Raw genomic sequence first — 12,737 nt, 5'->3', positions numbered from 1 at the left:
TCTATAGGGACAACATAGCATAAACCAAAGAGCACTAAGCAGCCATCAGAACTTAAAGATTCAGGTTACAGTTTTAATTGTGATTACAGAGCAAATCAGAGCTATAGACCACCTCCTTTATGTCTTCCCTGCAAAAAAACTGAGAAAAAATGTGATTCCTGACAGCAATGAAAAACTCACAATGACTCACCTGTCCATCATTGTGATTGGTTCTGTCAGGTGCTGTAAATAATGCATGCCCACATGATTCAAATGGTTTATTTTTCACTGCTGGCACATACATTGCCAGCAGTGAAAATACATTGACATTAAACTTTGCATTAAATAAAAGTGCAGCAAGACTGTACCAGTAATGATTAAATCTTCAGGATCATGTATTCCACTGGTTATTGCAATATGCATGAATTTATTTTCATTACTGTTAAATTACAGTACTTCTTCAGCTTTTCTGACTAAATAGCACGTTTGTGTTTAGCAGCTAACGTATCTGCTGCAGCTGCAGGAACTGTCAGGATGTTCATATTGAGGATGTTTGCAGTCCAGTAACACACGTCTTATGTAGATCGGTATTTGATGTCCAGGAGGAGGTCATTCTTCTACTACATCGTCCCGCATCTCAGCTTTTCACAGTAACAAATTACTAACAGAATGATTCTGAGGACAGTTATTAGACAGGTCCGAAAGTTATTTCTGACTACACCCGTGTCTTCCATCCCAGCTCTGCGCCTCAGGCAGACGCTTCAGAGCAGAATAATACATGCTCAACCACTTTGAGAAGTCCTTTGTCCTCCTGTCTGTCAAAGTTAGTCGCTGTAAACTCCTGCAATTATATGTTCATAATGTGTTGCACGAGGAAAGTGTTCAGTATGTACAGAGACCAACATCTTCTAGCGGTTAAGTCAAAAAAGCAGAAAAGCTGCTCCGATAAAATGCTGTTTGAGATAAATGAGAACATTTATGAGAACAAGCAACACTTCGCCTGAGGACACAGCCAGCCTCTGAATCCTCCTGAGATTCCTCATCATCATTTACTCCACAAATGTGACATTTTTTAGGCCTGACAGGTGATTATAAAAGCAGGAGGTATTTATGCTCTTTACGTGGATGTAAACAAAACAGAAAGGAAGCCCATGAACGAAAGCAGGAGCTCCATCTTTGAGTCTGGCAGACTGGATGGTGAAGTTGTGAATTCCTGCCCCTCATTGTGTGTTTTTATTGATCTTCTTGACAGTTGTATAATTTCCTTCACTAATTCAAGTGAGAAATGTTTACAACATATTCAGACTTGTTTTTAAATTATGGGCAGTAATTTTCATGCGTCACTTCTTCATGTGCATGAGGGTATTTCTCACCAGCTCATTTTATCCAACAGTATATCATAAAACCTTAAAATCAAATGTTGACAAATACACAATCATCACCACAGATGATCGATCAAGCAAGAAAACGAGAGCACTGGGCGGCGCATGCTGCGAGGATCATCAAAACGTGTGAGTCCAACACAGTAATGCGGTTGAACATCGCCAACACAGACATAAGGACATTCGCTTTGCACCCTGTGTGAATGAGGTGTTACTAGAGTGATAATGTGTTGCTCACAAAACAGAGTATCTGTCGATAAATAATTCAGGAACTACGAGGATATAACATGAATTTTGAAGAGCAAGAAAATAAACAACAAACAAACAAAACAACTCAACACGAGTACAAGAACATTAGAAGTATCAGGTTGATGAGATGACATCCGTTGTGATTTGGTGCTATATTCAATTTGATTTGATTTCATTTAGCTTCCAGGTGCTAAGAATCATTACAAGAATGTAATGTAATGTAAGAGGAAATGCTGAAAACACAAGGTTTAACTTTTCTTATAAAAGATGTTTTTCATGAATAGGTTATGCCAAATCTAGACTAGTTTGAAATGAAGTTTGATTTTTTTATCTGTGTTCCCTGAAGCAAGCTGAGAAATAAACTGAACAAATCTGCTACCAGTCAAAGCAGCAAAAACCTTTGACATCTTCAAAACTGGACAGACATGTTTGGAAATGAATGGTGGGGCTGTCTGGTGAATTTATCACCATTTCCTGTTAATCTGGACTGTGGCGGCTCTTCTTTATGTTATCGGATTAAAACTGAGTTTAACTCTGCAGCACATTTGAATGGAAGCCCAGTTAATTTAACTCCAGGAGTAAACGATTGTGAGGATGCATTTTACACAAACACAGACACGCACTCCCTTAAACCTCTGAAGCCAACCAATGGGGTAATCAAACCTGTTGTTTTTCCTCAGATGCTGGTTTCCATCGTCAGTGAAATCTATCTCCTACTGTTTTTCACACACCTATCTATTCTCCCTTTCCCTCCAATTCTTCAACTACTTTTGTTCCTTTAGAGTGTCTGAGTTCCACACAGGAAACAATGTACCACAGCACATTATTCTGGTACCGTGATGAATGGGGGAATCTGCGCCTGTTGACTGTGGCCTTGAGATAAAGAATAAGCAAATGAAACTGCCTCCCTCGCAGCACCCTGGAGTCCACCACTACCATTTCTCATGCTAATTTGATTGAGAATGCTCGATCGTTGCGCACCGCTTGACCTGTATACACACCTTTGCTACAAGGGGGGTGTTGCCATCACGGCAGAGTAATAACAATTTATCTTCAGGATGCCTGTCTCGGTGTGTTACATTCAAGATAGGCCCACAGTAGGTTAGTTTGCATCAGAGTGAAATGTGGGACACAACAAGAGACAAAGTTTAAAGAATAATCTGAAGGTAATTAAGGGTAAGACATGAAGATAAAGGTGATGCATAAAGTCTAGGGGGTGGGTGAAGGAAAAAAGATAAGACGAATGTGAAAGAGAATAGAAGTACTTAACAATCCTGCTCTGTGTTCCCACACTGCAATTAATGTGGAGCCAGAAGGACGGCTTACTCCGGTCTGCAGTAAAACAAAACTGGGATTGATGAGTGCCTGTAGTCCAAGTGTCTGCCTGGAAATGGGCTCGCTAGGAGCAAAGTTACCAGATAAAGAGGAGGACACAGGACAGTTGAATTGAGAAGGAAGGAATGTGGCATTAGGCGAAGAGAGAGGCATAAACAGAAGAAGAGATTGACATTAAGATTTGAAGAAGGGGGGGGGGGGGCTGCATGTGAAATGTTTGCTTGCAAAACACGGGGAGAGCTGTAGCAGCAGACAATTGCAAAGGGAGATAAATTGGGACACTGCTACTCTTTTGATAGACATTTTTTTCAGTCTCCTTGGTAGCGATTGTTTGGCTTTTATTCATTAGACCACAGGCAATGAAAAACAAGGACGGAAATGTCACCGGTCGGTAACCGGTGCACAGCTCTACATATTCCCCTCGGTGATATTTCATCCAGGTTGACCTTCTCGAGTCAACAAGTAAAGTGTTAATCATTTAGGAACACATTCAAGCTGAATTCCCCTTCTGTCTGGGCCATTTGTGTGGAGCCAGCCTAATGGATCTGATGACTAGGGAAAGTTATTCAATGTAAATTATTGAGTTTCTGTTTGATTAGAGAGGAGCTGTCTGTAAAGAATCTCTGCAGCATTTCCAATTTTGTGACATTAATAAAAGATGGACAGACTCTGCATAATACATTCTCTATTCTCAATGTCTCCGATGGCTATATCTAATCATAAATCTTTCTAAAGGCTCATTAAGTATCCCATAAACTACTGTAAATTCATGAGTAAACATGAGGAGAATTTGTCCTCCCCTCTTTCATTTTCTTCAATTCTTCATTTTCTTCCGTCTTCCATTCTTCGATCCAACACTCTCTCTCCCTCTCTCTATTATTATGTATTATTCCTTCCTCTCTTTTCCTCAGCTCTGCTCTCCTGCCCATTCAGAAAATTATTTTCATTAAAGAAGCTCTGACAATAAGCAGCACACAGTAGCTTACGCAACTCCACTTGTTAATATGAGTGAGAGCACTGAAGAATGGGTTTCTGCTGCGGTGCAGTCTTGTGAAGATTTCTTATGGTTAAGAGATTAGAGACACTGTTGCTTAAAACTAAAAGAAATAATCTTTAAATCCATATGTTTGTGTTGTTTCTCCATAAAACCTCCTGGGTTTCTGTCTATCTATCTGGCATCTAACTGAGTGATATCGTAGACAAGCTTGTTATTTATCACCATGGAGTCAGACTGAAATGTACAGCCATCAAGAAAAGAATGAGATATTATATTCTTCCGCTTTGGAGATCAATCTTTTGGTCGGGTTAAATGAGTCGGTTCAGCGGTGAGAAAAGGATGACGCATGGCTTCAATTAACAGAAGAAATCCTGGAGAAGAGTTGAAACTTCAATCCAAAACCTGACAAACTTATGGAAATAAATGCATTTTCATAAAACTCACTATGAATCATCCAGCCGTCTTTCCTCCATCCAACAAAAAACCCCAACATCTTGTGCCAAAGGTGCAGCGACTCTGTATGTGCGGCAGTCAATTAAAATATACAGTACATCATATTATCATCGAAGCAATTCTGCTTATTTGCTTGTATGCCTTGTAACCTGCAAGGTTTTCACAAATTAAATTTATAATGAGAGGAAAGTGTTGCCTCACAGTAACGAAAGAAAGTGTGTGTGTGTGTGTGTGTGTGTGTGTGTGTGTGTGTGTGTGTGTGTGTGTGTGTGTGTGTGTGTGTGTGTGTGTGTGTGTGTGTGTGTGTGTGTGTGTGTGTGTTGTATATCTTCCTACCAGCGTAGGAGATGGGGGCATCCTTGTCTAGCGCGACCAGCGGGGGGTCCAGCAGCACTGTATCCATGTTCTCTGTGATTACACCATGGTAAGAGGTCTCTATCCACGGCTTGTGTTTATTCACTGTGGAAGAGAAGTAAGGCAGAGGGATAGTATGAATATCAGTAATTCAGTAATTCAGTGAGTAATTGTGTATTTGTTTTTACTTCGAGGCACATTTCATTTCATCACATTATTGAAAACAATGTAAACTCGAAGCGGTTTGCAGAACGGAGAATGATGAAGGAGGCAAGGTTGGAGTTTTACAGATGGTAGGAGCATTAATGGAAGACTGAAAACAATATGTTTGTGGTATTGCTTTACATCACTTTGATGGGAGGGGTAAATGTTCTCTCACAAACACAACAGTCAAAAAACATTCCTCACTTTTATAAGAGAAGTGAAGCCTTTCACGTCAATCCTCCAGTTCTCTTCCCCTTCCTCTACACACTGTCTACATGTTCTCATAACTCCCTGTTGGTCTGGTTGTACACAGACATCCATCTCCTCACCATTGGCAAAACAACAGAGGTCATATTCATAAAGCTCAGTAGAGCAAGGTGATGAAAGATTGGTGATGAAAGATTTGTGAATTACAACATTTTCTCTTTGAGGTGAAGACTTAATCCTGGCAAACGTATATCATCCACAAAATATCTCGGCCGTTGGAGCTCTTAAAGGACTGTTGGGATTAATGAGGAGGACTCAGCAGAGTCTCATAAGCAGTGGAGAAATTGACAGAAAGACAAAAAATGGAGGAATAGCGTCCAATTACTGGTAGTAATAACTTAGGACAAACAAGAATAGTGATATCAGACCCCTTTGCTTTCATTTTGTCGTTTTTCACACTCTTGGGGCATATAAATATATATTTATATGCAGTGTATATCACAAAGTGAAACTCTAGGGATTGTTCTAGGTGTTTATTGCCGTCACAGAGGAGACCTACGAAGCTTAGATTAATCTGTGACTCTACTGTCCTTGGACAGAGGAAGCTGTAATTGGTCTAAGATAAGGAAGACGTGGAGTCTCATTGCTAAAGGCTAACCTTAGCAATCTGGCAGGTCAACATTCGCTAACTTCCTGGTCTGTAACAAGTGATTAGCATTTTTTTGTTGTTGTTCTGTCCATAGAATTCTGCACACGTGTGTGAATGCCTCTGTAAATGCCATGGCCATGCAGGAAGTAGGGCTTTTTCATCATCGTTTGTAGAAGGGTTGTATTTGGTGGTTTGCTCGGTGACAGTAATTGTGGCATTTTCAGAACATCACACTCCAGGACACGTTTTTCAAAGTTTACATTTTCAAGCATCATAAATAGCCAGACAGAAAGTTTTAAAGACAGAGGCGTTGTCATGTTAACAGCTCTTTTTTGCAATGCTCCCCCTGCTAGGACCATAGTGGAGAGTGGATTATACATACTGAAAGACAACCACATGGGAAGACATTATTCATACTTTGAGTCTCATCTCACACTCATGCAAGGAGAAATAAAGCACTGCAGCAAACAGCATGAGGTGCTCTGCTGCTGGAGAGTTGTTTCAGCACATTTACACTCGGAATATTTTTACTTGGTGTCAATTCAGAGCACCAGGATACACACTAATATGTAAAAAGCTTCACTCTTATCCCCTCAGAGATTCTGTGATTTGTCCACCCAAAAGCAGATGTGAAATGAACTGAATAAGACTAAATTTAATGAACACAAAATAGGGCACATTTCAAATGTCTTCATTCCTGCGTGATTGCATATGCCAATGCACATGCATATGAATTAACCACACTTGCAGTTAATTTAATTTACAGGAGAAGAAGTCTAATAGCAGCGCACAGCTTGTGCCATTTACACATGGATGACAAGTTTTTATCTCATTTATCCAAAGCAAATTGGCTGGTGACAGAGGCAGCAGAGCTGTGATTCTTTTTAGGGAGTCTAATATTACAGTTGTTTTACAGAATTAGTGCCCATGAGACCACAAAATAGCGTTCATGGCATGTAGCAATGTAAAAACATTCATGATGTATTTAATGTATTCACACATTCCTATTGAGCCACCATGAAATAAGGGTTTAAAGCAGGATGAGAAAAGTTACCCAGACAAACCAAACACTAACTTTAATACCACCATACTAAAATGATAACATTTAGTAGGTGTAATAATAACTAGTTGATTCCCTTATCATGAATTATGAACTGCAGTCTCAAATTTAAAAAAAAGAAGAAAATCTGATATTTTCTTGCCAACACATTCTACGTCCCTATTTCATTAATATCATTTCCTTTGCTATTATACCTTTGCTATTTATTTTCCCAGCAGCCTCACTCTTTCTTCTCCACTCCTCTCATAATATATACACAGATTTTCTGTTTAATCTTCATTTCTCTCCTCTTGCAGCCCGCTTTCTAAATGGTCCTCCACCTGCTCCCTGCTTTCACTGCAGATCACAATGTCATCTGTGAACATCATGGTCCATTCAGGGTTCCAGTCCAACTTCATCTGCCTGCCTACATGTCAGCACTGCGAACAGGAAGGGGCTCAATGCTGATCCTTGATCAGTCCCACCTCTACCTTGAACTCCTCTGTCACATCTGAAGCACACATCACCGCTGCCCTGCTGCCTTCATACATTTCCTGTACTATTCTAACGTACTTGTCTGCCACTCCAAACCTCCTCATGCACTACCACAGTTCCTTTCTGGGTTCCCTGTCTACAAAGTGGAGCTTCTTCTGACCTTCTCTGTACTTCTCTATCAAAATCCTCAAGGTAAATAATGCATCTATCGTACTGTTCCAAGGCCTTCATTCCTCGGATATCTTCTCACCTTGAACAACCTGGTCAGAAACTCTCTGACCACCTTGGCTGTAATGGTATTGTAATGTACTGAATGCATGCCAGTTTATTTCTGGTGTTCACTGTTGTCTCAGCAGTTTTTGCCCCAGTGACTGCTGCTGATGTGATTTAATATTTACTGTGGTGCCACTTGAGATCAAATCAGGAATATTTGTGTTTGTCTTAAGATTCAGGCCTGGATTAATATATATTTTTAAGTACCACTGAGATCTGTAGCCAATATCAAGACAATCCATCTGATTACTGTTGAGATCCCTGGGATTATTAGTTATTGGGTTTCATTCTCTGGTGACCATGAATGTCTGTCCAAAAATGAATAGTAAGCCAAGTTAAGAGTTATTGATGATGCAACCAAGAGACAGACAAACTAATGAAAAACACTGTTGTTGCTCACAGTTCCTCCTTTAACCAGGTTACAAGTGTCATTGGCTGCCATATACATAGACTCTGAGGCCATTTCCTTGGCAACATGTGCTACCATTACAGCATTACAGAATCAGACTGCACATTATGGAGGAATAATTCACTTAGTGGATGAAACATTCTAAAAGTGGATCTAATGCAGCCCTGGATAAAATCTGTCCTGACATATGAAGACATAAATGCAATAACAGGATGGTGCTCTCTTGTATGTACCATTAGAGCATGACATCCTCAACCTGCCAATCCCCATGGTCAGACCAACATATCTGTTAGTGTCTTCCCCTGGGACTGGGTCTAATTTTACAATAGGAGCAACAGCAGTTGATAATCAGTATACAGTCTGGGCTGCACTTTGTATTCTGAAAGCCACCGCCTTGTTATAAAAATTATCAATATAAGTCATGTCAAATTGATTTTAGAATTTATTTGATACAATTTTTATACATAAATACCAAAGCGGTCCTGCGATGCGCTGGGGAAGCACCTGAGGTGATGAGACGAATACAGTCGATGGATGGAAGATGGATGGACGGATGGATGGATGGATGGATTGATGGATGGAAATATCAATATCAAAGTAAAATGAAGAATGTCTAAGCGAAGGTAGAACAATCAAAAGAAAGAAATAATAAGTAGAATCATGATATCTCACTGTGTTCACAGGTGACGTGTGAGACAGTACATACTGTGAAACAGCACTCAAAAGCTGTGGGGCACTCATTAAATTTAAACTTGTCAATAACCTTCCTCTGTGGAAAAGCTCTGCTTTTGATGTAAATTCCATGAGACGTGCACACTGTCATAATAAAACGCCCCAAGACAGATACAGCTCTCCATTAATGAAAGGCTTTCGAATCATTTTGTGTGACTGCGGACCTTTGAGCCAGTGTTACTTCACAGCCACTTGAGACACTTGAAGTTCACAAATGTGGATGCACTCTATTAGCAGAATGTTAAATCACAAACCAGATGGCTCTCAGGGAGCATAGACCTCTGTCAAATCAGCTCATTTTCCTGTGAAGTTTCTCTGACCGCTCAGTGTAACTTGTGGTCGAATTTCAGTCAACCTGAGGCACCACTTCCTCTTCTAAACAAATCTGTAATGTTCATCCTCACTTGTGCCCCCTCTTAGAGATCGACTTTTTCTTTGCTCATCTCCCTGATGAACACCTTGTGAAGGCCAAGGGTTAGAAAGCATGATGAAAGACTGATGATCATCAAAAATTTGGGGAGGTATAATTTTTTAAATAGTACGTCCTCGGTCTTTGCAGTCAATGCGTTCCAGGAACCAAACGCGATTGAGGAATCAGCGATCAAGATTGCGATCTATTTATCTTATTATTTACGGTAATTTAAAAGGTTTATGACCCTCCCCATACTGATATGAAGCCACCTTCTATCTGTATTACCTTTTCCCACACTCTTATCAACTGTTTACAGCACTTTTGTGTCTCACGAAAGTCCAAAACTGACGGAACGAGCACACTTCCGGATGCTGTCAGCCAATAGATTGCATGTACGGTATCACGTGACTGCTGACCAAAAATCCGCGATGAAGTGGAGTCGCAATCGTTAATGCGCAATTGCGCAAGGGCGCACTGTATACAGCAATCCCTCATGCATTTATGCATCAACACGCATGGCTTCACCTCATCACGGATTTTTAGTAGGTGGTCACATGATACCGTACACACATTCTATTGGCTGACGGAATCCACAAGTCCGAGACTCACGGAATGCAGTGCACTTCTGTGAGACACAAAAGTGCTTTAAACAGTTGATAAGGCTGTGGGAAAAGGTAATACAGATACAAGGTGGTTTAATATCAATATGGGGAGGGTTCATAAAAGTTTAAATTACCGTAAATAATAAGATAAATAGTTTGTCGTTACATCGCGGTATTTCATTTTTGCGGGTGGTTCCTGGAACACATTAACCGCGAGTAATGAGGAATCACTGTATATATACACAATAATTATTGTAGTGGGGTCAATTCTAATGACAGGATCCCTTTATTGCAAAAAATCTGACTGTAAGTACTGACAGTAGTGAGCAATATCATTATCTTGCCAAGATTAAAACTGAGATCTAGTAATTTATAATAATGGACCAGATGACTATATACATATAGCCAGGTGTCATCAGCAAAATGACGAAACTGACTACCAGTGGATTCATCAGGTGGTAGACAAAAAATGAGTACTTTCCAAAAAGAGAAAATGGTTCTTTTGCAGATATGAGTCAAACAGGTTTCAAACCAACATTTTAAGGGTAGGTTTTCATAGCCAATAAATTGTATTATGATGATTTAACCAGCATGTAGCTATAGCTTTTAGATCAAATGACTTACTGAAGAAACTAAGCTGTATGGACACAGATGCTCCCTTTGCTGGAAAACCCCAAATTGTGCTGATGTCAATACACCATACCAATACACGTAGTGTGCTTTAAAATGTTGGACAAACTAAATGAACCGATATAATTAGACAAATTACGGAACACCTTCTTTTCGGTGAATGTGTTGTACTCATGGTGCAGATACTTCCGTGTCTGAAGGATGCATACATGTTTGCTAAAACAGTCTACACACTAATATAATATATAATACACACTAACACATGACTATTTGATTACATTTATGTTTCTACTTTGTCAGAATTTCCTTTCCTCCTTGATATCTCACAATTGACTCTTTAGTTTCAGGAACCACAAAAACTCCTATCTGGAAAAATGAACTATAGTAGCTTCAAAATACAGTATTTTGTCACTGTGATCAATAAATATAAAGCCCACTCCTTGATGGGACATGGGGAGCAACAGTGGTATAAACAGAAACACAACAGCTAAAATGAATTTACAGCATCATCTGATAAGGGAAGCAACTAAAACAGCCTTAGAAACTCTCATACTCGAAAGAGGAGGAGGAACAGGATCATTACATTATATCCATCCATGAGTACAATCACCATGCACTCTGAATTTAACAGCCCCACTGGTGTAAGATGAAGTTTACAAAAAAAAGAGTAATTAGGCGTGCTGACTGTTGCGTGTAAGTCCTGCACTTTAAGCAGAACAAGGCAGGAGCTGATCAGCGGTTCATTTTCAGACCATTAGTTCTTCCCACTCCTCTCCCAGGACACGTCCGCCTCGTATAGTTAGATTTGCAGGTAGTGCTGTTGTGCTCTTAAATGATTCGTTAAAAGGGACATAAACACTTGTCTTCACACACTATGAGCCACATATCCCCCACTCCTAATTATGAAGGCAATTAGTCTGTTAAATTGTTGATTTAATTTTGGCTTTGGCCAAAGCCCCATTGAGATAGTTTGGAGGATGCTGTCGTATCAAAACAGCACCAGAGACACAGATGTACTGTAATTGCTATGCAACATAGTGTTACCTCTTCCCCCAGCTTGAATCTGACAGGATCTGAAAATACTGAGGGAAACAATGCCAATGTCTTTAATTGGCATCAGATATTTTGCAAACAGCATTCAGTAGAGACCAAAAAAATGCCATTATTTCTGTTATTTTGAAAATGTCTGGGGATGTAGTGTGCATGTGTGTCAAAGTCTGCAGAATATCGATGAAAGAAAAGACCATTGGGAACAAGTTAGAAAAATCAAATGGCAAAGGGAGTGAGAGAAGTGAAAACAGATTTAACAACTGCTGAAGGGAAAGAGTGAATAGAAGGTGTAGAGAGAGAAGTTAATGGTCTGTGGTGGTATTGCAGCGCCTTGTAAGTGTCAGGAAAAAAGTCAGCAGGTTTCCAATTTTGGTGGGCAGGAGAGTCAGCAGAATTTTATGGAGACTGCGGAGGGAGAGTGGGCAGAGGTGGTGCAAAAAAGTCACTTATGAATGAATCTGTTAAATAATTACATGGAATAAGAGAACAGATGTGGTCATTCAAACATCAGGATTGGTGTCCTCCACCGAAGTATATTATGGGAAATCTGGCATCATTTAAGTCAGGTTACAGGTCAGCTCACTTCTTTGAGTCATCAGAGACACTAGTTTGCCTTAGTGGCAATTATTTTTTTTTAAATTAAACCTTAGGGTAATATAATCACTCAATTTCCTGACACTGTTTTTCTCTCAAATGTGGCATTTCCTGATGCTGAAACTAACGCTGTACCCAAGGGGAGGTCTCAAAATGTCAACGGTTTGCCATTAGAGTGCTCGGCGTTCATTATAGAGAAAAATTTACCCTTGCTGGTAGAAACTCAGTCTGCTTCACATGAAATGGCACTAAATAATAGACAATATTTGTTTGTCTCCTCTACTTGTCATGCATCATTTGTTGACTTACAGAAGAATGAGAGAGAGACAGTGTGTCTAGGAGAACAAACAATGGCTCTGATTAGTTTCTGCAGAGAAATAGATGCAGAGTGCACTCAATGACGCCTTACTATTGATTAGTTTCACTGAGTTTGCCAATGAAGAGGCACAACAGAAGGATTTGTAGGAAGTGAAGTGCAAGTGGAGTAGAGGGGAAAAAGGACAACAAAAGCAGAGCAGAGAAGGTGTGTGTGAGGGAGGCAGAGAGGGAGGTGATATCTCCATTAACAGAAAGCAGCATGTAGCATGTGGGATGCCACAGTGGGGTGTCATGGTGAAGTTTGTGACTGGAAGGGCACAACTACTACATGCATGTGTGTCAACTCACAATAACAATCCTGGATGTGAATGTGA

The 12,737-nt window shown here is 40.0% G+C and overlaps 1 protein-coding gene across 1 annotated transcript in view; it reads right to left on the bottom strand.

The window, feature by feature from the left end:
* The window catches only part of clstn2a (calsyntenin 2a), a 101,060-nt gene that overhangs the window by 47,826 nt on the left and 40,497 nt on the right, over positions 1–12,737 (bottom strand). Inside the window, exon 2 of the mRNA XM_068340571.1 lies at positions 4,732–4,854. Coding sequence (XP_068196672.1) covers positions 4,732–4,854 — 123 coding nt within the window. The remainder of the gene's footprint in view (positions 1–4,731; positions 4,855–12,737) is intronic.

The sequence above is a fragment of the Antennarius striatus genome, chromosome 18, assembly GCF_040054535.1.
Source record: "Antennarius striatus isolate MH-2024 chromosome 18, ASM4005453v1, whole genome shotgun sequence".
NCBI lineage: Eukaryota > Metazoa > Chordata > Actinopteri > Lophiiformes > Antennariidae > Antennarius > Antennarius striatus.
This window is presented reverse-complemented; position numbering and strand designations above follow the sequence as displayed.